Raw genomic sequence first — 25,563 nt, 5'->3', positions numbered from 1 at the left:
TTATTGTTAAATGTAAATACTTAAGTGCCTCATCTTAAGTAATGGTATTCATGAAATCACGGGTTTTATTTTCAAGTTATATTTTTTCTGTATTTTTTCTAAAATTAATAAATGACAAAATGAGAAAACATTCATCCTTGCACCACCTTACAGCATTTTGCCTGCCATTTACTAACACTGGGCATACTTTTGGACACACGCATCTAAATCAGCTGCAAAAACAATTTAGAGACTAATTTATTGTTTTAAACAATCAACATTTTTCCTTCTTTGCCCTGAGTTAGATTTCTCCACTAGAGGAGAAAATGGCAAATTCCTTCAGCAGAAATATTCCAATTCATAAAATATTCATTCCTTAGGCAGAGTGGTCCATGGATTTAGAGCACCCTACTATAGACAGCCTGCCTGAATTGGATTCATTCTCTGCCTTTTACCAAATATAAATTGGGCCACATTGCCTTCTGTGCTTCAGTTTCCTCATCTGTTAAATAGTTGCTGTGATGATTTAATGAATTAAAAGATGGGAATTGTCTAGACTGAGTCAGGAACATACTAGATACTCAGTAGAACTCATTCAGTTCCATATGTGAAGGAATAACATTCATTTTTATTTTCTTACTTTGCAGGGTGAGGATTAGAGAAGGGTGTCTGCCATCCTGATTTCTATCCTTTTGATAAAGTGGCCTAATAATGTTGATACTAACCAAAGAGGATTATTATGTTTTATTTACTCTTCTCCCCCATTACTCACTTTTTCTGGTGGTGTTTTGTATGCTTTCTTTCCTTTATTTTAATCCTTCAAGTTTGCCCTTTGTTTCTTTCTGTAATTATACAGTATGGCTCATCAAGCAAGCCTGAGATTTTTATCAGAATATCTGAAAATCTCTGAGCTTTTTCTAGCAGAAATGCATAATACAATGGAGAAGAATTGTCTAGCCAGTGTTTTTCATAAATTCTTCCTCTGCATGAGACTGAAAGTAACCCAGGCACACAATATCTTATTAATATTTAATATTAAGAAAAATATATTAAGAAGGTAACTCTCCATTCTGCCTCTCAACATCTTACCATCTAGTATACACACAAATATTTCCTTGCTCTATCAGCCAAGAGAGTCTAGAAGCAACCATACCCCAGTAGCAATGAGCACACTTAGCACACACATTTTGGTTTCTAATGCCATTTTCTAATAAAAGGAACCAAGACTGTTTGAAAAAAAAATAACTGATTCTATCAGGAAGGAAATATGTAAGATGAGCCTGGAGCATCTTGTAGTGCCAGAAAGTAAGGACCTGCTCAAACAAACGGAACCCTACCCCCATGGGAATATACTGAAGAGTTTCAAGAGCAAACTGAAAGAGCTCCCAATGGCCAAAGCTAGAACAATTTGAGCAAAAAAATAATATAGTATTGGATTGTATCCCATAGGGTAAAATAAATATCCATAAACCCATATTGATATAATTTATTACATAAATAAGTGGGGGAAGAATAGACAAATCTCCTCCTGTGCAGAATTCCCAATAGCTTCTATAGATACTCTGCTCTCAAGGAGGGAGAACATAACCCCCTCCACCCTAAGTGTGAGTTGTGCATATTGACTTCCTTCTAAACAGTACAGTGTACAAAGGGGGAAAAAAAAAAGAAACTGCAGTGGAGAAACCTATCACTATCTCAACCAGGCTATCAAGGTCAACACTGACAGTGAGAAGTGATAATATGTACCCTCTATATGATCTGATGAAAATGGCACATTTTATCTGTGGTTTCCCTACTGAAAACATATAACCCCAATCTAATCATGAGGCAAATATCAGACAGATCTCAGTTGAGGGACATTCTGCCCTCAAAATCTGACCAGTGTTTGACCAGTACTCCGCAAAACTGTCAAGGTTATCAAAAACAAGGAAAACCTGAGATACCTACAGCCAAGAAGAGCCTCAGGAGACATGAGGGCTAAATATAATGTGGTATCCTGGATGGGATCTGGAACAGAAAATAAAAATGAGAAAAATTATGTGAAAACTAAGGAAATCTGAATAAAAAAATGTGAAAACTAAGGAAATCTGAATAAAAATATGTGAAAACTAAGGAAATCTGAATAAAAAAATGTGAAAACTAAGGAAATCTGAATAAAGTGTGGACTTTGCTTAATAGTAATGTATCAATATTGGTTCAATAATTGTGACAAATGTGCCATACTAAAGTCAGATGTTAATAATGGGAAACAGTATAGAGTATATAGGAATTATCTGTATTATCTCCACAAGTTTTCTGTAAATCTAGATCTGTTCTAAAACAAAAAGTTTTATTTAAAAAATTGAAACCATCTTTTAAGGCCTATCTGGAATGTTACGTCCTTTATAAAGCCTTTTTTTTTTTTTAATTCCATCTTCTTGCCATCCAGTATCTGGGGTGTCCTATATCTCCCACCTCAGGCTCTCCTAATTGGATACCTTTGACTTTCCACAGAACTTTTATTTGTAATTCTCTTAACTCTTAGTACAATATTTTGTGTCTTTGTTTTATTGTTCTGATGAGGTCTTCTACGGTGTTTTTAGCCCAACCCAGTGAGTATCTGGTGCCTTAGACCACTTGGCCATCCTGACACCCTACACAGTGAGTGTCAATATAATAACGTTTTGTAGTTAGTCGCATAAATTAGTACAAGATACATGATGTTGGTTAATGTAAATGCTGTTTTTTATCTTGTATTGGTAGATGGAGAGTCTGAATGTTCTAGTTTGTGCCTTTCAAGAAAGGGTTTTTTTTCTTTTTCTTTGAGTGACAGGAGTCCTGAGCATTTCTCGCTTAATCACAGTTCTGCTTTTAGATACTCACGTCTCAGAAATTTTATCATAGTATATGGTAGATCATAGCATATGCTAGTCTCATCTCATTTAAATTAAAAGTTTGTAGTGCACAGGCAAAAACCATAGAAGCCATATTCATGGTCATAAACTGTTCTTTCTTGTCTCTACCTATTTTAGCAATAACATTCTTCTTATTAGTTTGTTCCAAGTGAAAATGACATAATTGAATACTTTCCCTGCTAGTCTGGGAAGAAAGGATGTGTTTGTTGGCTTTTGCCTGTCAGAGAGTATTCTGCAATGTTTGCCTAGGGCATGCTTGCATTCCCATCGGCATCTCTGGTCTTCTGCACTGTAATCCCTATAGGGACAGCCTCTGGCTTTTATTACTGACAAGCAGTGCACTGTGCAGCCATAGGCACCATAATAGGAAACACCTTGGCCTGTCATAAACAGGTCTGGAGAGTAGAAAGTACAGGCCTGATGGGGATGTGTCCATAGCAAAGAGGCAAAGATGCGGCTGCCATATTGGAGTAAGTGCAGGCTAATAATGTCTGCCATCTCTATTTCAGAAAATAACTGGCTGATTTTGAAGCTGCTTTCTGTATAAACAGCAGTGTTTTGGTTGCTTTTTGTTTTTCACTTAAATATGAATAAAGCCATCTTAAACTTAAAGAGATTATACCCTTCAAAGTATTTTGACAAGATCTATAAAGTATTTTGCTTTAGTTATTTTACTTTTAATTCTACCTGATGGTTCCAATCCAAACCCAATAGAGAATGAGAAACAGATATTTCACTATAGTGGGAAATTAGGAAAAAAAGAACCATGCAAAAATACAAGTGATTGTGTGTCTTTTAAAAGAATTATAAATCACATTGATTTACCCAAAATTACAAAGAAAAGTGCATTTATTATTAAGGTAACTTGTGTTGTCTGTGTCTTTACATCAACTCCAAGTTTTATAGAAGGAGTACATTCTTTGACCATAAAGACTTTATTGTATATTTGTTAGTGTTTTTTTTTCAATCTTTAGGGAAAAAATGACCTGCAATATTAATGATAGGCTTTGTAGCAAGAATTTAGGAAGACAGTAAATTTCAAATTTGGAAGGGTTATCACAGTTTTTAATAAAGAGATAAAATTATTTCATGAGTGCTTTAAATATATATAGGTGTCATTTGATTATTTACAAGGAAACCCATTTCACAAAAGAGGCTAAAGACTGTAAAGATTGAACAAAGATATAATTCTGTTAAAAGACTAAAAATTAAGATTTAGGTTTAGGAAAACTAAAGTCTTGATTTTTTTTTTTTTTGACCACTTTGGACAGAGCTGTTCATAAATTAGATAATCAATATTTGTTGACTAGTCCACTCCCTTGTTAAAAACTAAACACTTGTCCTCTTGTGTCTTTTTAAAAAATATATTTTAAGTAAGTTTCAACAATATGCTGTGATAAGAGTGAAACCTATTAACATTCTCGTTGGTGTATATTTTGATTTTCTGTTCTTCGTTTTCTTAATCTTATATTGTCAGTACAGTCTCTAAGATGTAAGATCTCCATAAGGGTAAGTGATAATTGGGTTTTGATACATCATAAGGAATCTCCTACTAGAAATATGCCTGTTTCTTTATTGTACATCAGGAAGATTAGTTTACTTTATGCCAGAAGATACTATTTTTTTCTATCTAGTGTTAATACAGTAGAATGGCTAAAGGATGTATAGAAGAAAAGACAAAAAAAGATGAAGAGCATGCATCATTACAGACTGAATCATCAGTCCCTAGGTAAGGGAAATTTGTTCTTTCAAAAGTAGAATTTAGCAACCAGGTGCAGTGCTTCAAGCCTGTAGTCCCAGCACTTTGGGAGGCCAAGGAGAGCTGATCACAAGGTCAGGAGTTAGCGACCAGCCTGGCCAACATGGTGAAATCCCGTCTCTCCTAAAAATACTAAAAGTGGCCAAGTGTGGTGGTGCATGTCTGTAATCTCAGCTACTCAGCAGGCTGAGCAGGAGAATCACTTGAACTTAGGAGGCAGAGGTTGCAGTGAGCCGAGATCTTGCCACTGCACTCCAGCCCGGGTGACAGAGCGAGACTCCATCTCAAAAAAAAAAAAAAAAAAATTAGAATTTAGCTGGGTGTGGTGGCTCACACCTGTAATCCCAGCACTTTGGGAGGCCGAGGCAGGCAGATCATATGAGGCCAGGAGGTTAAGACCAGCCAGGCCAACATGGCAAAACCTGGTCTATACTAAAAATACAAAAATTAGCCGAGTGTGGTGAGGCATGTCTGTAATCTCAGCTGAGCAGGAGAATCACTTGAACCCAGGAGGTAGAGGTTGCAGTGAATGGAGATGGTGCCACTGCACTCCAGCCTGGGCAACAGAGTGAGACTCCATTTCAAAAGAAAAAAAAAATAGAATTCATGGGAAAAATTACTTGTTGCCTTATTTTAAAATATTTCAATATATTGTCTGTTTGATACACATGAATAATCTGACTACAGCTCATTGGGAAACACCAGTATTTACCTTACCTTCTAATGTAAGGCATGATTCCAGGTATTTTTTGTCATACCTCGAACCTTAAATCTCTAATTTAGTCCCAGAAACAGTATACTACATGTCAAAACTTTTTTTTTTTGGAGACAAGTTCTCACCTTGTCAACCAGGCTGGAGTGCAGTGGCACCATCATGGCTTACTGCAGCCTTGATCTTCCCAGCTCAAGCCATCCTCCCACCTCAGCCTCCTGAGTAGATGGAACCACAGGCATGTGCCACCACACTGGCTTTTCTTTTTTTTAATTTAATTTTTTTTTTTTTTTTTTGTAGAGACAAGGTCTCACTATGTTGCCCAGGCTGGTCTCAAACTTCTGGGCTCAAGTGATCCTCCTGCCTTGGCCTCCCAAAGTGCATGAGCCAGTGCATCAGCCTCAAAACATTTTTAAAGACGAAAACCTAATGCTCAGTTAAACTTTACTAAGATCTATGTGCTTCTAAATAGGTGTAAAGATGATTATTTTCTGGATGTTGTATTGGTGGGGAAGATGGACAGATAGAAGAGCAAGTGTTTATTCTCTGGTTGTATTTTCCTTCTTTCCTCCTTTTTTTTTTTTTTTTTTTTTTTTTTTTTTTTTTTTGAGATGGAGTCTGGCTCTGTCGCCCAGGCTGGAGTGCAGTGGCCGGATCTCGGCTCACTGCAAGCTCCGCCTCCCAGGTTCACGCCATTCTCCTGCCCCAGCCTCCCGAGTAGCTGGGACTACAGGCGCCCGCCACCTCGCTCGGCTAGTTTTTTTTTCTTGAGATAGAGTCTCGTACTGTCGCCTGGACTGGAGTGCAGTGGCGTGATCTCAGCTCACTGCAACCTCCGCTTCCCAGGTTCAAGCAATTCTCCTGCCTCAGCTTCCCAAGCAGCTGGAATTACAGGCGCCTGCCACCATGCCCGGCTAATTTTTTGTATTTTTAGTAGAGACAGGGTTTCACTATGTTGGCCAGGCTGGTCTCGAACTCTGACATCCTAATTTGCCCGCCTTGGCCTCCCAAAGTGCTGAGATTACAGGCTTAAGCCACCACGCCTGGCCTCTGATTGTATTTTCAAAATATATCCAAATAATATTTTTAAAATGTATTTAGTGAGCATCAGATTTCAAAGTAGCAAGAGCAATTTCAACAAAATATAATTCCTAGAGAGGAATCCTGCAGTACCTCGTTTTGCCTTTTTTGTTCTCTAAGTCATGTCAGGATGGGAGCGTAACCGACCTGGCCCTGGCTCCTAGGAGGAGCACGTGCCCTCTAACGTGTGCACAGAAGTAAACTGAAGGATAATAGGGTCAGTGGGATGAGGAGACCAAGTGACTAAAGCAGATCTGAGAATCTGAGCTGCAAAGGATTTGGAGGTGGGATGGAGGGATAAAACCTTAGTGGGAAGCAGGCAGAAGATAGAGAAGATATAGGATAAACTCACGGAAGGTGTAAGCAGGTTCATGATTTTAAAATTAGCCTATTAAGAGGTTGCATTGGAGGTCTGTTTTCTTAGTGGGGGCAAAGTGGCAAGGGAAGTTTCACTTGTGGATAGGGTGGAGAATGAAGGTATAAGGAAAGAAAGTTAAGAGAGAAAGAGGAAAGACGTATTAGGCAGTGTGAGGCAGAGAAAGAGAAGAATGGGAGAAGGAGGGGTCAGACTTTCCTTGGCTGGAGGCAGACTGACCAATGCATCACTGCATGTTGCTGCCCCTTTCCACTGCAGGGTTCATATGGTGAAACCTGGTTGGACTGAACCTTTGGGACAGCCTTAAAGTAAAAAAGAAATCCCAGACAGGTCGGCTGGATGGTGTAAATGTTTAAGGAAGGACAGTCAGCTGTAGAGATGGAGGGAGGGATAGAACTGACTGGAGACTGATTTATAGATGGTATGTTTCATGAGGCTTGAGTCTTTTTTAGCACTAATAGTTGGCGTCAGCTTCACCTGTTGCCTCCTTGAGTCATGCCCAGGTAGCAGTGGATGGTGGGCCAACTGCCGAGTCATCCCCTAAGGACTGGCTACCTGGGAGTGAGGAAAGGTAGTTGATGGGCTCTGAGACAGCAAGGTACAAACTGGAATGAGGTGAAAAGAAACTGTCAAAATAAATATGGGTTGATTTGCTGTAATATATCATAGTTATTATTAGATGCTGGGAGAGTAAAATTGAATAGAATGGAATAGCAGATGAAAAACATGAACCTTTATGCATGTGAACCTTGACTCCATTTTAAATCTCCTAAATTCTGAGGAGCTTTGCAATTCCTCTTCTGGATATAAATCTGCCCTATAGTAGAGTTGCAACCTTGGATAAGTAAATTAATTTGGCCTCCCTGAGCCTGTTTTCCCTGTAAATCAGGACTAACATAATCTACCTCACAGGATTATATTGAAAATTAAGAGAAAACTTACATAAATTATGTAGTGTGGTGGGGACATATGATAGGTACCATGGCCTGTCCTTAGGAGGGATGAGGAATGGAACTATTTTTAAACTTAAAAGGTCAACTTTATATGCTGCCATATAGGTAACCCAGTGCAATTGGAGCTTGAATCAACAGGCCTGGGAGAAAGCTTACAGAGTGTGCCTTTGAAATCCCGATACCTAGTTGTGGTGATTTATGAGACTTTACCAGCTTGCATATGTGATGGCCCACTGAGTTGTTTACTTTAGTTTTAGCTCGGTTACCTAGCACTCTATTATAGCCTATTTTTTATTTACACTCTCACTAACTCCTTTATTATGATTTATTTGAAAGAATATGAAGACAGCCATAAAAAAGACTTTTATTGGAGTTGTGAGGGTCTCCTGTAGGTCTTCACTGTGTCTAAACATCGGTCTGTTGCTTGTGCTTTGCTTTTATCTCACCCTGGATGACCTTCAAGGCTCTTCCAAATGATTTTTCTGATTCCCTGAAATACTGAAATTGTGATTAACAAAAGTTTCAAGTGTTAATCAATATCAAGATAGTAGTTGTCTCTTCCTGGGGAAACTAGAAATAAAAACTAAACATAGCCCCTGTAATCATTGCACAGATTAAAAATGACAATGCAGGTGAGAAACAGAGGAATGAATGAAAAAACCCTAAACCTGGTTATAGCCCCGGGATGAGGTCTTTGTCATGAGTCTGACGCTAGCCATAGCCAGCAAGAGAAGGAATTCCCTAGCAGTGTAGTTGTTACAAGGGAATGACTCATTTTGCAGGTGATTGCTCTTCTTCCATTTTTCCACTTGCTGTCAGCCCTTTACAGAGGGGTCACACTTTGTTCTGCTTAATAGAAGTTTCTTTCCTTTTCTTTAAAAAAAAAATTCTAGAAGCACTTAGAAAGAGGTTTGTGTGATCAACTGGTTCACCTTCTTCATTCAGATGAAGTAACAAAGCACAGAAAAGTTAAGGTGACCCAGAACAACAACAGTTCTGTATTACTTTTGTCAAGGTTTCTATCTTGTGGCAAATACAGACTTTCTGGTGTTAAACATATGATCCTGATTTGGGTCTTTATTGACATCATCACATTTTTTTTAATTTTCTGAGACGGAGTCTTGCTCTGTCGCCCAGGCTGGAGTGCAGTGGCACAGTCTCGGCTCACTGCAGTCTCCACCTCCTGGATTCAAGTGATTCTCCTGCCTCAGCCTCCTGAGTAGCCGGGATAACAGGCATGTGACCATGTCCAGATGGTTTTTGTGTTTTTATCAGAGATGGGGTTTCACCATGTTGGCCAGGCTGGTCTCAAACTCCTGGCCTCAAGTGATCTGCCCACCTCAGCTTTCCAAAGTGCTAGGATTACAGGTGTGAGTCACCACACCCGGCCAACATCATCACTTTTGAATGAAAGTTTAGTTTGGTGATGACTTTATAATTTGTATTTGATCCTTGTCCATTTTTCTCTAGATCTGGTACTAATTTCATGTGGAAAAATAAATCACTAGGAGGTTTTCATTTTGTACGTTTTGGCTGCGCACAATCACAACCCAGTCTTTAGGTTTTCACTGAGGGATTTTTGTTTTAGCCCAATTATTGTATGACATGTATCTGCTCCAAAGGTTCTTATAGGTGAAATGAGATTTTTGTGTATCTGTATTCAAACACATAGATAGATAGATAGATAGATAGATAGATAGATAGATAGATAGCAAAACATATAGACATACTACTGAAAACACACCCAGCCATATAATGTAAGCCTGTTGTGTATTAATGAATGATAGGTAATACATTATGTTCCTGTCCTGTAGAGGAGTTCCGAGGAGTATTCAGTACAGAGGACCAGAATGATTGATCCCAGAAAACGTGCTCCTTAAGCTGGATCTTGAACATTAAGGATTTATGTAGGCATCTAATGAGGGAAGAGGTGGTATTCCAGGGGCTAGATTAAGGCAGGGTAGGATGGGATATTCATGTGGATTAGCTTTATTGTATGTTTGCTGGAAAGGAGGGTAGTGGGCATTCTGGAGGAGTGAGCCTCTCTGGAACAGAGGATGTGATTATAGGACCAGTGGCAGGTGTGAGAATTGTAGATTGAGGCCATACTGCAGACTATCTTAAATGCCAGGTCAAGCCATTTGCACATTGTCCTATAATTCATGAAGAACCCTTACATTTGACTATAAGGAAAATATTATGAAGAAACTAAAATAAAGTGACTTTAGAAGGATACATGTGGTGGTGGTGTGCAGGATGGATTATATCAAGGGAAAATTGTACTGAAAGCAAAAAGAAACTGTTAGGGAATTATGTGTAAAACTGATAAGGGCCTGAAATAGGATAGCGATGAAAAGAGAGGAATGGGTAAGAGAAAGATTGCACAGGGAAGGGTGAAAGCATACATAAGATTTGGCAGGGCCATAGTCAAAGGAAAGCATGACATTCAAAACCCAAATGATAGAATTATAGTTGGAAAATCATGAAGAGAAGCCAGTTGGGTATTGGGGGAGGACTGGACAATATGACAGTTAAGTTTTTAGACATATAATGTAGGTAAGGCTATGTATGTAAGCAGAAATGCCCTGTAAGCTTTCAGTTGTCAGGACTGGATTTCTGGTAAAACAAACAAACAAACAAACAAAAAAGGCAGGATTTTACTTGGGTGTTGTCTGCAAAGTTGACAGCTAAGACCTTAAGGCTCATCTGTGAAATGGGAGTGGCAGTGCTCGTTAAAGGTTATTATTAGAAATAAATGAAGTAATTCCAGGAGAGTACACAGGACTCTCCTTGACACACAGTAGACCCTCAATAAACATTAGGTTTTATTATTTTTTATTATGTGTTTTAGGGAACAACAATTTTGTGAATTATTAGAACCGTATTTGGGAAGCTGTAAAAGCCATCTGCATGATGTGTTTTCTTAGTACCCCAAATGGAAGTTCATATGCTCCAATTCATATACATGCTTCCCTAGCTGTTAGGGGAAGGTGATAGCTCATGTTTAGCTATTGATCACTGTTTGTAAGGCTTTTTGTGTTTTTTACATATATGGTTAAGGATCTTAATCCTTGAGCCATATTTTGTCCTCATTTGTTTGTGTCCAGCGTCAAATTAAGTTTAAGGAATTTATAAAGAGCTTCTTCGGAAGAATGATATTAACTCAATGTATTAAAACAACATTCACCCAAAGTGTAATAGACTTACACAACATGGAAGAAATCCAAGAGAGGCAGACAGTTATTCATGAAGAGTTGTAGTACTCCTGTCTGCCTATCTGTACATTTGTCAGGTCAGTGCATTCTGAGAAAATTATGCCAATTTGAAATCTCCAAAAGCATTCTCAGCTGGTATCCGTGATTCTGATAGTTTACTTATGTTGATAGCATAAGCTGTTAGGAAGATATTGTAGAAATTTTAATGCAGCTGTTTTAATTAGATTGCTTTCCTTATAACAAGTTTCAGTGTTTCTGGTCATAATACAATTTATTAGCTCCTGAAACATGACACTGCTCGATCACCTACCTTAACTCTGATTCTCTCCATACAACCCAGTGACCTTAAGTAACATGCTATATATTTCATTGCTACTAAGAGAGGCAGCGCCAACATTCGAACTCACATGAGGCAAACTAGAGAAGCCTATGCTCTACACTATTTTACATCTCATAATTCTCATACACTACTAACCTGTTGCAAATGAAAAAGAAGTCTCATTATTGTACCACTTTTAATTGCACTTATTATTGCCTTCAGTAAAGTCTTCATTTCTGAAATGTCTCAGTATAACAGTACTTTCATAAAAATATTGCCAACTATGAGTACTAGATTCTAATTTTGGTTATATTATGCGGCCTTGGATAAGGAAGTTTCTTAGGCTTTCATATTCCAATCTATTGGACTATTCTAAAAACATTTAAAAATATTTTGATGGATGTAGTCTATTCTAATACAATGTCTTTCAAGTGTTTGAAAGTTACTACTTATTCAAAACTCAACTGTCTGGCAGCTTTTCTTATCCTGAACTCTGTGAAGAACTTGGAGGACAGAAGGTAAAATGTCTTTGAAGAGTAAAAAATTCAAAACTTCATGTATTTACATGTTCTGGTCTTGTCTCATAGGACTCTTCTTTCTCCTTACATACCCTCCTTTAAACCTGTACCTCCCCCAGTCTTCATCTCGCAAATGGCACCAATGTCCATCCTAGGCATTGATCATCCCAGAAGTCTAGGAGTTGGTTCTTCTCATTTCCTCATTTCCGTTGTCCAATTCTTCAAGTCTTGTCAGTTTTTCCTCAAGCACTTTTACAAACTATCCTCTACAGAGACAGCTTTACAAAGTATAAATCACATCCTATCATTCCCTGCTCAGAACCTTCCAGTGGTATCCTCACACCCTCTGGAAGGCTCATACCCTCAGGACCCACGTGATGTTGCCTTGACCTGCCTCTACTCTCATTCTGTATACCTGTCCTCCCTCAGACTGGCTGTGTTACTCAGCCTTTGTTGAGAGTGCTGTGCCCCAGATTTGGTTGGCTTATTCTAGGCATTCAAGCCTCTTCTCGAATACCACCTTCTCAGCGCAACTTTTCCTTACTACTTAATTTTGTAGTCCCCCATCAGTGTATCATATTACCCTCTCTTCCTTCATTGAGAGTGTCTGTAATTTTTTTGTCTGCTTGTTTATTGTCCTTTTGCCCCATAAGTCCAAGATTTACACGAACAGGGAACTTTTCTGTTTTGTTCGTTACTATATCTCCTATGCTGGCACATACTATTTAATAAGTATTTGTTGAGTGCATGAGTTAATAACCATTCTAAAAAACTCTGATGTTTAAAGCCCTTTGCTTTCTATAAGAATTTTACTTGGAACCCTAGTATTTTTGTTTGTATTTGTTTGTTAATAAATGTCAAGGGTTCAGTAGTAAGATAGGTTTGGGAAATGCTAAGTTAAACAGAATAAAGTAAGAATATGTATTACAGGTCCTGGCAGAGCCTTGAATATGCTAACATTTGACAGTGGGAGTCTTTGAGAACTATCACATGAAGCTGCTGTACTTTACAGCACATTCTAGGAAATGGTGTTTTAGACAAAAACCTGTCATATTAGAATTGGGGTAAGGGGCACGATACAGACCATAAGGCAGCAGATTCCTATGGACTATATTAAAAAAAAAAAAAAGAACAGACTGATAATCAAGGGCTCAGAAAAAAAAAACAAGCTATGATATGAAACAGTGGCAAAAGGATTCAAAAAGAATACAGCAGTTGGGACTAAGCAGTTTTGTGCAAACAACTATACCTACTTTATTGGATTTTTGCATCTCCATCAGCTGACCTGGTACTTGCAGCCTAGAGTGAGCATACAAAAGATATTTGTTGGCTATTCAATGATGACTGACAAACAGTCTCCCAGGATCACCATGAAATAACTAAATTGAGTTTGATTTATTTAAAAATGACAGGTAATAAACTCCACCTGTCCCCTTAAATTGATACAAATAAAAATAAAACAGAAAAGACAATATTTTAAATACTTTATGGAACTGTTTATTACAAAGAATTAAAATTAATAATACTTAAAGGAATACTTTGACTATTATTTTATCACCTAAAGACTTTTCTTATTATTTTATTTTTGGAGGCAGAGTCTCTGTCACCCCAGCTGGAGTGCAGTGGCACGATATCAGCTCACTGCAAATTCTGCCTCCTGGGCTCAAGTAATTCTCCTGCCTCAGCCTCCCGAGTAGGTGGGATTACATGCGTATACCACCACGCCCCACTAATTTTTTGTATTTTTAGTAGAGACAGGGTTTCGCCATATTGCCCCGACTGATCTCAAACTCCTGAGCTCAGGCAATCTGCCTGCCTCAGCCTCCTAAAGTGCTAGGATTACAGGCGTGAGCCACCACGCCCTGCCAACCTAAAGGCTTTTCACAACTAGGAATTTACTGAATATTGTATTATTAAAGCTAATGTGGACCTTGGATAAATGTATGCCTATTTTCTGGGAAATAACGGTGGAGCTCTTTGAAAGGGTAAAAATGATGTTTTACCATACGTAACTACGCCTGAGATTTTTGTTTTGCATTTATCTTTGGGTAAAGTTGTAAAGTTAAGTAAATCTGGAATTGAAATAATTTGATAACATCAGCTAATATTTTTCAAAGTTAGATTTTTGAGGTATAATTTACATGAGTTACTCTTTTTAGAGGAATAGTTGAATGCATTTTCACAAATGTATACAATTGGATAACCACCACCATCATCTAGATATATATGTAATGTATATTTACAATATATGTGTAATATATAATATAGGATATTTATAACACTCAAAAAGTTTTCTGTTGCTTTTTATAGTCATTCCCCAAACCCCACTCCCAGTACTGATTGTCCCTGTAGTTTCGCCTGGCCAGAATGAATAATACGTTAAAGATATAACCTTTTGTGAATGGCTTCTTTCACTTATAATACTTTTGAGTTTTGAGTTGAATTATAAGTTTCACTTACAATACGTTTTGTGTTATTGCATCTATTAGTAATTTTTTTCATTTTATTGCTTTTAGTGTTTCATTTTTTTCCAGTATGTCATTTTATGAACACAATTCGTTTACCCATTTACCAGTTGACTGATACCTGAACTGTTTCTAGGTTTCTGCTATTATATAGAGAGCTGCTATAAATATTTGCATATAGGTCTTTATATAGACATATGTTTTCATTTCTCATGGGTAGATACTTAGAAGTAGAATTGCTGGGTCATATGGTCAATCTACTTTTTAACTTTATAAGAAACTGTCAAACCTTTTTCCAAAGTTTCTATACCATTTTGCATTCTCACTAGCAATGTATGAGAATTTAATCTGCTTTGCATCCAGACCAGCATTTTGTATTGTTTGTATTTTGTATTTTATACATTCTAGTAAGCATGTAGTGTGGCATCTTATTGTGGTTTTACTTTTTGTTTCTCTAATGTCTAATGACGAATGACGGTCGTGGATCTTTTCACATGCTTATTGATCTTTTTGATTCTTATGAACTGTTAGTTCAAACCTTTTGACCATCTTTTCACTGGATTGTCCTCTTATTGTGTTGTAAAGATTTTTTTAAAAATACATTCTGGATACAAGTCCTTTATTGGATATGCATTTTGTACATATTCCCTTCTCAGTCTGTAACTTGTTGTTGTTTTCTTAACAGGTTTATTCAAAGATAAATTTGATGAAGTCCAGTTTATCATTTTTTTCTTTTATGCTTCATGCTTTTGTGGTTTAAGAAATCTTTGCCTAACACAAGATCACAAATACTTTCTACTGTGTTTTCTTCTAGAAGTTCTTTAGTTTTAGATTTTACATTTAGTTCTATCATTCATTTCAAGTAGATGTTAGTGTGGTGCAGGATAAATGTTGAAGTTTCTTGTTTTATGAGTGGATGCTCAATTGTTCAAGCATTATTTGTTGAAAGGAATATCATTTCTCTTTTATAGCTCAAATTTTATTACTTAAAATTATTTTAATATCCACATATTAAAATGATATGTGTAAAAGATTATATATTTTAGAAGCATGCCTATTTACACTAGTTATTGTTACTTTAGGAGACAGATATTCTCTTTGTTTAAATTGTTTTCACAAAGCATACCACGAAGTACAGACGGGACATTAGTAACTATTTTATGATGATTATGGTATTCATTTAGGCCAATTTAAGTGAATTGGAGATCCTAATTTTCTCTATAAGGAGAAAATACTTTTTCATACAAGGTTATTTTTATGGAGGCCTCGTTTATGTGAAGTTTGTGCACCCATTTTTTGCCATGATTATTCTTCAGTGAAACAAAAGTCTGTGGTAGATATGCTGCTGCTGCTGGTTTTAGCTAAATTGACTAAGTAGTTATAAATAAACAAAACTCTATCTCTACCGTATATGAATTCAAATTGTATCAACAATTATAGAATACTATGCTAACATTTAATAAGAGAGCCCATATAGAAGAGAAATATAAATACAGCTATCAGATCAGTCTCATGTTATTTCAGCTTCAAGGAACCTCTCAGCCAAAATGGTTTCCTTTCTCTATAAATGTTGCAGGTGTTTCCTATTTTAAATGAGATATTTTTGTAAAAAAATTAAAATAAGATTATTTAGAGAACGATTCTTAGCTTGTTCAGATGATTATTTGGTTTTAAAAAATCAACCTGGAGTTCCTCTTAATCTTATATCTCCATAACATTTATAAGAGATGTTTTCATTTACTGAAAGGTGATGGCTCTTCAGGAACAGTTGTTTCTTAAATCATATGTGGAGCCATTATCACTAGAGGGCAGTAAATACAAACAGATTTAGTGGATTTGCTTGCACTAAGGATGTTTTCAGGATACTAGCATTAATCAAAGAAAGTATAGTTTTTATAATATGAAAATACATGTAACGTTCTGTTATGTAAAATATTGGTTATGAATCAATTCTAGATTTTTGTCTGCCTCTAAAATATTTTTAAGGCATTTGAAAGCAAAAGGGAGGCTGAGAAACACTAGTTTTCTGTGGCTATTCTGTTTAATATTTGAAGTTTAATTTTGCCTCAGAATTCTTCAAGGGACACTTAAAAATTGGATTTGCATTTGTTCAGGCTGAGCAGTACTGGATATATGAGAGACCCCTTTATATAGATTCGCTTCTTGATTAATAACTACCAAAACTTTTAATTCTAAGATGAAAGGTGTAAAATAAATGTAGATTGATTATAGGATAAAATATTTTCCAATAATGTAAGTCCTACTGTAAACAGTGCTATTGCCCAGAAAACTCCTTATGTTGGAGAAGTCTAAGAGCTAATACACTTATTTTAAGCAATATTTCTTAAATATTTCAAACGCAATAATATAATGTACAGCTTAGAATTGATTATATTAACAGACCTATTATGTAAACTCTAGGCTAAATATAAAACAGTGCCGGAAATAGTTTTTTTGGCAATTTAGAGTACTGTGAAACCAGACAGCCTGGGTTCAAATCCCGGCCCTGTTACTTACTACTGGCTTTGTGACCTTGAGCAAGCCACTTGACCTCTCTGAGCCTTAGCTTCCCCATAATTTAGTTTTCTTTTTCCCTATTCAAAAATTCATCTTTTCTCTCTTGACCTCTGTTACGAAGTCAGTAATGACAGCATGTGTTATTGTATCAACAGTTCAACTCCATCAGCAGAATTTCAGATATCCTGAAATGTTCAAAAGATTGTTAATCGCTTGGTTATCTGGTAAGGACTGAGAAAACAAGGAATAGCAGGGAAGTGGCCTCTGGAAATTCTGAGGGGTATTACTAGGAAAAAGCTGAAAAAGAACTAACTGAACATTATGGGAAATTATTTTTTTCTTTTTTGAGACAAAGTCTTGCTCTGTCATCCAGGCTGGAGTGCAGTGGTGCAATCATAGCTCACTGCAGCCTGAAACTCCTGGCCTCAAGCCATCCTCCCACCTCAGCACCTCCCACCTCCCACCTCAGTAGTATCTGGAACTACAAGCGTGTGCCACCACACCCGGCTAATTTTAAAATTTTTTTGTAGAGACGGTTTCTGTATATTGCCCAGGCTGGTCTTGACCTCCTGGCCTCAAGGAATCCTCCCGCATTGGCCTCCCAAAATGTTGGGATTACAGACATGAGGCACTTCACCAGGCCAAGAAACTATTTTTTCTATTTCAGCAGACACACTCGCATATATGTATATAAAATCATTTGGGCATTTGAGAGCAGTGGATTACGGATAAGAAACCTGAGCTATTGCTGTAACACTGCCCCTCAAGTTGTGTTGGCAGAAATTTTCTGGAGCTCAGTTCCTTGTCTGAATGTGTCGTCATCATTACATCTGCATGTGAGGGCAGCTGTGTCTTGTTCACGTAGTACTCTCAAACATAAGCATGTCTCACTGTATGGCAGGGCTGCCTGCCTGTGGGCACCTGCTTACTCACCCTGTCCAGGGATCTGACCATGGTAATACTAACCACGATTCTTTAATTCAAGGCACTGTAAAGTTAGCAAAAAGGTCGAGGATAAACAAATCCACTCCTAGATTCATACTGTTTATCATAGAGTTTGCATCAGCCTAATTATATGATGAGCTGTCATATACATACCATTAAGAGCTAGGACTGGTTTGCATTTCAGTCCTGTCACCTGTGGAGCAAGTTATTGAATATTTAAGAAGGTCCATCTTTTCATGTTAAAATAGGAATAATATTTATGTTATTGGGAGGTTGCCAAGATTAGAAATAAGGTATATAAAGTTCTTTGTGCATAGTAGGTGCCTAGTAAATGTTGTAACTGATTAAAGTTTCTTCATTAAATTTGGCAAAGCCAAGTCTGACTATAAGAATTGTATCTCTCTGACCCTATTCAAAATTCTCTTCTAAATCATCTAATTCTGTCTGCAGATAGCAGCTACCATGGCAATAGGAAGGAGATTCTAGTCTCCTAGAAATGGAGATTAGGGAAAATGAAATGAATTTTAGTTTGACTCAGAGGTTTTTGAAAAGATTTCTTATTCCCTGGAAACTTTCCTTGGTACTTTTTACTCAAGATGATTAAATAGTCTCCCTTATTGCAGCAAATTAGGAACTTACAGTTGAATCCTTTCACATCTAGCACCTATTAGAGTGCCTGGCACATAATAGTTGCCAAATAGAAGTCTGTTGAATGAAGGGACCATCACTCACATTCAGCAGGGAGAAGAGGCTGTGGATGTCAGAGGGAAGGGAAACTGTATGTGTGTTTCTGCATAATGTTTTAAGACAAAGAGTATTATTCTAATATATGTAATCTGTTTCAATGTTTTTGATGATTTTGCTGAGGGTGAAAACCCTGGTCCTTTCCTGTCGCCTACAGTCAGTATAAAAATATTGATGTTTTGTTTCTGCATCAGCCAACAATCCTTTTGCGGCAATAGTACGCTAACTACCTTGAGAAATACAGGGACATGATAAGATACCTTTCTGGCCTCAAAGGTCCTCCACCCTGGATGAGGAGTCAAAGTTGAAGACAGTTGAAAAAAATAGAATAGTGATTCTTAACACTGGGGAACATTCAGGAAATTTCCGGGGACAGTGATTGGGGAGTACTGCTGGTGCTTGGTGGGCAGAGGCCAGGGAGGCTAGAGGTCCTGGAATACATGGAACATCCTTTCACCAGGGAGGTGAAACTTCCAAAAAGTCCCAGCAGCTATTCACATAGGTGAAAAACAAAATGCATTTATAATTCTCTGAGCCTAGAACCCAACTACTTTTTCCGTATAAATATTAAATATTTTACATGGTTTTAATCCACACCAAATTTTCTAGTAATGCAGCAGTAGTGTATATTGTGAAGATGGCACTTTGTTACATTTGAAACCTTTCAAAGACTCATTCATCATTTCAGGAAAAAAGAAAATTCTTCTAACATAACAGCCCTGTATTCATTTTCATGCTACTGTTACTTTTGTGGTAATTCTCCACATAAGAGAAACCATAGCAAACCCTTAGGTAGCACTTACTGTTCTAAGAGCCTTATGTATATGCACTAACTTAATCCTCACAACAACCCTGTAAGGTGGAAACTATTTTTCTCATTTTCCATATGAGTAAACTGAAGTATGGGAAATTTAAATAGCTTCCTCAAGGTCACACAGCTAATCAGTGATAGTAAGATCTAAGTTTTTGACTATATTTTAAAATGTAGTTGTGTACAAGTATTTATATTTTGTAGTATTTGATAGAAATTACTCATTTTTCCTTTATTTCACTGATAAAGCATTATACTGATTTTTTTTTTAAAAAAATCTACGTAGGGAGTATTTAGCCTATAGGTGTTCAGTACAGTATTATGTAGGAAGTGTATTTAGGAATTTCATTTCAGGATAAATACTTGTTATAAAAAGTAGAAAGTAACTGAATTTTAAGTTTGTCAACGAATAAAATTGATGGATGGATGGATTTTTTTTTTTTTTTTAAAGGAGAGGGAGGGAAGGCAGTGAGCCTGACTGCAGAGTGTAATTTGCATTTAAATGACAAGGGGTATGACACTACCACCTATTCTTCAGAGAGCCTCACCAAGTATGCTTTGCCTAGGGGCCTTTGCTTTTGGCCACTCCTCACTTGATTTTCCCTTCTCTACCCTACCTCTCACCCCCTACTCCACATGACTTGTTCTCTTTCTTCAGATCTCCTGGTATATGTCATCTCATCAGAGGGGCTTTCCATGATCATCTTACAGCAACCTCTATCCGTAATCCTTATCCTTTCTTTCTCTCCATTGTGCTTATCGCCCCATGACGTATTATGTATTTATTAACTTAGTTGTGGAATATAAGCTGCAGGTGAGAAAGCTTTCTTTTGTTTACTCTATGTCCCCAGCATCCAAGGCAGTGCCTGATATAGAGTGGTTAATAAATATTGAATGAAGGGGCAGATGTAGAATAGTTAGAATTTGGAAAAAGGCTGGAATATTTGGTCCTAAGATGTACTTTGAATGATTTAAATCTGACTGAGAAAACCAGTTTGAGGTTGGCAGAGTAGAAGAAGGAGGGTATTTTAGGCCGAGAATTTGGTAAGACAGAGATGGGATTGTCAGCTTTATGGTGAAGATGGAGGAATACTAGTCTTTCAGGAACAGAGCAAATGTAATAGAGCAGCTGAACATAGGCTTGGCGTTGGGGATTAGGGTCAGATGCGGCAGTCTGGAATTTACAGAGGGATGTGATGAAGCAGGCATTACTAGCTTTGAAGTAACAGGCTGTGGCTGGATTTGAGGAAAATTGATCTGGCAGTAGAGGTCAATATGAGACTAGAAGGGGAAAAGCCAGGAGCAAGAAGATGAGCTAAGAAGCAATTACAGCGTTTTGGCCCCGAGACATGGAACACTGTGATGCAGTTGAAAGGAAATATTTTATATATATTTTTTTTAAAAAAAAAAAAAACAAACAATAAACCAGGGAATTTTTTAAACTATTGGTATAATAATAGAATGATTATCATAATGTTCATAGTCTTTACCGTCTGATACCTATTTATCTTTTACTTTGTACCATTTGTTGTTTCAAGTACTTTGCATATATTGTCTCATTTAACCCTCATTGTATCTGTTCTGGTTATTTATCCCTATGTAAGAAATCACTTCAAACCTAATACTTGAAATATGAATGTATTTTTATTAGTTTTCATGGCTTTCTGGGTTAACTGGTCTTGGCTAGACATTCTTGCTTGGCATTCCTCATGTGGTTGCAGCCCAATGGTTAGCTATCTGAAAGCTGAACTGGCTGGATGGCTAAGATGGCTTCTTCCCCCTCAGGTCTGGCTCTGGGCTGGGGTGGCTGGCATTGCTGAAGACTGGCCAGGCATGTGTGCTCTTTCTTGTGCAAGCACTCTCTTGCACGCTCTCTCTTCACTGTCTATGAAGTTAACATGGACTTCTTATAGCATAGCCTCTCAGAGTAGTCAGACCTTTTTCTTAACCTAATGGTTTAGGGGTCCCAATAGCACATTCAAAGAAAGCAGGATGAGAGCTGCAAGATTTCTTATGACTTAGCCTCAGCAGTCATGCACCATCACTTGTTGGTTACACAAGCCAACTCAGATTCAATGTAGGACAGTGTGGCTCATTAAGAGTATCTTTGGAGACTAGCTGCCATGGTAATCCACTTTACAGATGAGGAAGCTGACACACTAAAAAGATGATTTGTCAGTGATTGTGCACAAAAGATTTAAACTTGCAATTCTTGTTCTTAGTACCAGAGTGAACCTGGGAAAATCATTTTTTTCTCTCTAGGTCTCAATTTTATGTGGAAATGAGGGAATTAGAGGGGGTGATATTAAAGTTACTTTCTATTCCTCTCAGTCTTTTAAATATTTGGATTGAGATTACGGGAGGAGTAATGGTAAGGAACAAACCAAAAGAAACAGCTTTGGATAGGGCTTGCTAACAACGTTGAATGAAGGAGGGAAGGTGATGCCATATAGGGGAACATGCCAGGTTACTCAAGAATTCAGCTAGATGGTTTATATTAAACACCTGACAGTGTCTGACTCACACGAAACACCTGTTGAATGGTAGGAAAGAGTCACAGATTCCATCTGAGATACTGGAAGAAATATGGGCTCACTGACTGAAATGGAAGTAATTATACTAAGAACTACTTTAAATAGAAAAATGTCTCACAGTTTTCAAAAAGTTTGTCATGACTAGCAGGGCATTCGAGAGAAGAATCTTATATTTGGAAATATGGCACTAAAGTTCAAGTTAGAAGTGGTCATTGAAGAGTGTGGGCCTAGGACAGAGTCTCTGTGGAGATCTCAAGTTGGGATTCATAGAAGAAGTCAAAGGTCAGAGAAGTGGAAAGAAAACTAAAGAAGTTGAGGATCCTGGGAGTTGAGGGAGAGTAGTAGCAATGATCAAACATGTGGAACACTTCAGAGAAGTAAGGGAGACCAGAGAAAAGGAGGACCTTAGTATTCCTCTGGGGGTGGCTTTAGTGGAATGTTGGAACTTTAATTTCTTCCTTTTGTAGAGGAGTAAGAGTGATGGAAGTGAATACAACAGATGTTAACAGCAGCAGAGGACTGTAGCAGCAAAGGACCAGTAGAAACTCAGAGCGATAAAGTGTTACAGGAGTGCTTACCAGAGAGCATGCTCTCTAAGACAGACGTGCCACATGTGGAAATACTTAAATGCCAGGAAGACTGCAGAGTAACCACACCAGCAAGTTGAAGCGTAGAGTAGTAAGCACAGACTTTGAGATGGACAGGAGGTAGAATGCACAGAATTATATGCTAAAATAGACTGAAACCTAGTTTTTCCTCATTTCTCACCCTCAAGACCTCTTTAGTATTAAAGTTACAGGGTAATACTACACCAAACCAAATAGAAAATGCTGTTTTTCTAGAAAGAACTTTGATTTCTTATTTAACCCTCCTCATAAAATGTCTGATTACTCTTGAGCTCAATTCTGGGTTCCTAAGAGCCACTCATTCCTTTCTTAACTTTGTGTACAGTTATTAAAATGTTCTCTTCTGGCCGGGCACTGAGTGTCACACCTGTAATCTCAGCACTTTGGGAGGCCGAGGTGGGTGGATCCCCTGAGGTCAGGAGTTCGAAACCAGCCTAGCCAACATGGTGAAATCCCGTCTCTGCTAAAAGTACAAAAATTAGCCAGGCGTGTTGGTGGGCACCTGTAATCCCAGCTACTCGGGAGGCTGAGGCAGGAGAATCGCTTGAACCCAGGAGGCAGAGGTGACAGTGAGCTGAGATTGTGCCACTGCACTCCAGTCTGGGCGACAGCGAGACTCTGTCTCTAAATAAATAAATAAAATGTTCTCTTCTGATCAAAATACAGATCCTGAGTTCTATATACAAAACACTGCATTCCTTATGCATACACAGTGCCCTAGCTTTCAGATTTCCCTCCCCCTAGAATTATAAGTGGTCCCCACCCCTGGATTTTGAAGGTTTTAGAGCTCAGTCATACATAACAATAGAAACAAAAGGAGCTGAGAGCAGCCATGCCACACAGGTGAGGGAATGTGTCATTGCCATCTGTGAATTCTGGACATTAGTCGTATTGTTTAATCCCTATGCTTTTATGTTGGAAGAGGGGAGAACTACAGTTATTTCTACATCACCAGGGAGCCACTTGTTTTGGATTTGAGAGAGGGAAGCAATTACAATGTTCGATTGCCATTTTTGAAGCAGTTTTTATTTGGAAGGAAGGGAAGTCAGAGGACATTAAAATTCATAGAAAATGTCCTCCAAAACGATGGGCAATTCTTAAGAATGAACTACAAATTTTGAGGAGTTTTATGGTCATTATTCATCACTGTGAGAGGGAAGCCCCATTCATCTTTTCTCAGGGTGGCTTCAGAGCTGCAAGGATACCATTATTCAATGGCGTTTGTCGGGTGAGGAGAAAGCCTCCTCCCCAGAGGCTGGGCCTTGCCAACCAATCCCAAAGCAGCCTGCACCGAGGCCACACCCCCTCACCTTATAGGCTGAGAGCTGGAATGTGATTGGTGCAGAGTTGGGGTTTTATGGGAGGGGCTTCTTGTCACTCTTTCCGGCTTCCCTGCAGTTCCTTATTTGGTAGCTTTTGACAGGACTGGCCTTTCTTGCAACTAAGCATCTTGACATACATTATTCATTAAGCCCTGGAGCTCGGGAGAGAAAAATGCAGACCCTTAGATCTTTAGATATTCCTTTATCACGTGGATTTTCTTTATTCAGAATAGTTGCTGAATTTTGTGCCATTCTGGAGTCTTACAAATGGCATGTATTCGATGGGAAGACAGCTGGATGGGATTTAATGCGAGGCTTTCTTATGTGTACTTAATTACCAAAAATCTTTAAAAACTCATACTCTGCGTGGCTTGTGGAGGTTGTTAAAGTAGCGAGATTTTGAAGCTAAATACATTTTAAAGCTTACTCTATATATACATATATATATTATATGTATATACACACATATAATCAATCAAAAATGCCTGAAGCAAACTATTTACTGTCAGTGTCTTGGGGCTACATAAAGGTAAGATTTATTTAGCTTTTGAAAACTTCTTACTCTGATTACATAATTGACAAATTACAGTAGAGTCTAAGCTTTCTAAGCAATTTTGTGTTCTTTCCTTACACATGAATTAGGAAGAAATATGTGTTAATAGTGGTCAAGATTGTATAACTTTCATCAGTTGTAGTTTGCATGTTAAAATAGCTTTTTAGATATGCAGTAGTTCTTCTGTTTGTCATGTGGTATATGTTTGAATTGTGCTTGAAAAATATATGGTAATTAAATACATTCATTGCAAATAAATTATTGGGCCAAATTACTTATACTGATGTTTGGATTCCAGTTAGTATGTTGCACATAAAGTTTATAAAATTAATTTGTGGCTGTTTCTAAAAATCTGTACTACTTCAACCTGATGAGGAATTCGTTTTTTTCACCTTTAGCTATAAAGTCCTAGGTGATATTAAAAATTGACATTACTTGACTATTTAAGTGACATTAAAGTGAAAACTTGATTATTATACTTGCAAAACTGAACAGAGTTTTTATTACACTGTTAGTTTTGTGAATCTCAAGAAATGAATAAGCAATTTAATAAGATGTGTCCATGCTTGGCAGGCTTTTTGCATGCCCTATGGTAACATTAGCATTGTGGTCCTGTCTCCACAATAGAAGGAGGTAGAAAAACCTTATTCAGTCCTAAATGAAGCATCACTTCACAGATTGAAGTTTATCCTTGGATATTTCAGCCAATCACAACACATTTTAAAAGATTCATTTTCTGTTACTCTGAGGATTTTTAGATTGGAGTGTTTGTCATTTGCTTTGTTTCTTTCTTTTTGAAGGACAATTTCCCCTTTGTTTTAGAGATTTACTTGAATTCTAAAAAAAATAGAGAACTTATTTCAGTATTGGTTGTCCAAATAGTGGTGATTCCTTACCTCCCTTTAAATCTGTGGATGATTCAGATTTTTAAAATGTTTTTTAAGTATATAGCCTCCCATTATTTGAATTTTGTTAGCCATTTGTTGGCTAAAAATCTTCAGAAATACAGAAAAGTATAGAGAGTAATATAAGAAGCCCTCATTATCCCCCAGAATTTAGCTCCTAGCTTTTAGCCAGCTCACAATTGATGTATTTTTGAAGGGCTTCACATTTGTTCTATGATTATGAACCATTTGTACTATGATTATGATCAATACTGCCAAGAATCTAAATATAGAATTTTAGTACTATTCTTTTTGAGGAAAATTTTTCCTGGACAGCTTTATGTTTAATACTGTACC

At 37.5% G+C, this 25,563-nt stretch overlaps 1 protein-coding gene across 7 annotated transcripts in view; it reads left to right on the top strand.

Annotated features, from left to right (window-relative positions):
• Positions 1-25,563, top strand: part of PDE4D (phosphodiesterase 4D, cAMP-specific) — a 1,430,592-nt gene that overhangs the window by 1,376,370 nt on the left and 28,659 nt on the right. Inside the window, exon 1 of one of the 7 annotated variants that reach the window (XM_011998045.1) lies at positions 23,844-24,298. The exons of the other annotated variants lie outside the window; for them this stretch is intronic. Coding sequence (XP_011853435.1) covers positions 24,221-24,298 — 78 coding nt within the window. The 5' untranslated portion in view covers positions 23,844-24,220. Of the gene's footprint in view, positions 1-23,843; positions 24,299-25,563 lie in introns of those variants that run through there. 7 annotated transcript variants of the gene reach the window in all.

The sequence above is a fragment of the Mandrillus leucophaeus genome, unplaced genomic scaffold (assembly GCF_000951045.1).
Source record: "Mandrillus leucophaeus isolate KB7577 unplaced genomic scaffold, Mleu.le_1.0 Scaffold1150, whole genome shotgun sequence".
In the NCBI taxonomy this organism is placed as follows: domain Eukaryota; kingdom Metazoa; phylum Chordata; class Mammalia; order Primates; family Cercopithecidae; genus Mandrillus; species Mandrillus leucophaeus.
This window is presented reverse-complemented; position numbering and strand designations above follow the sequence as displayed.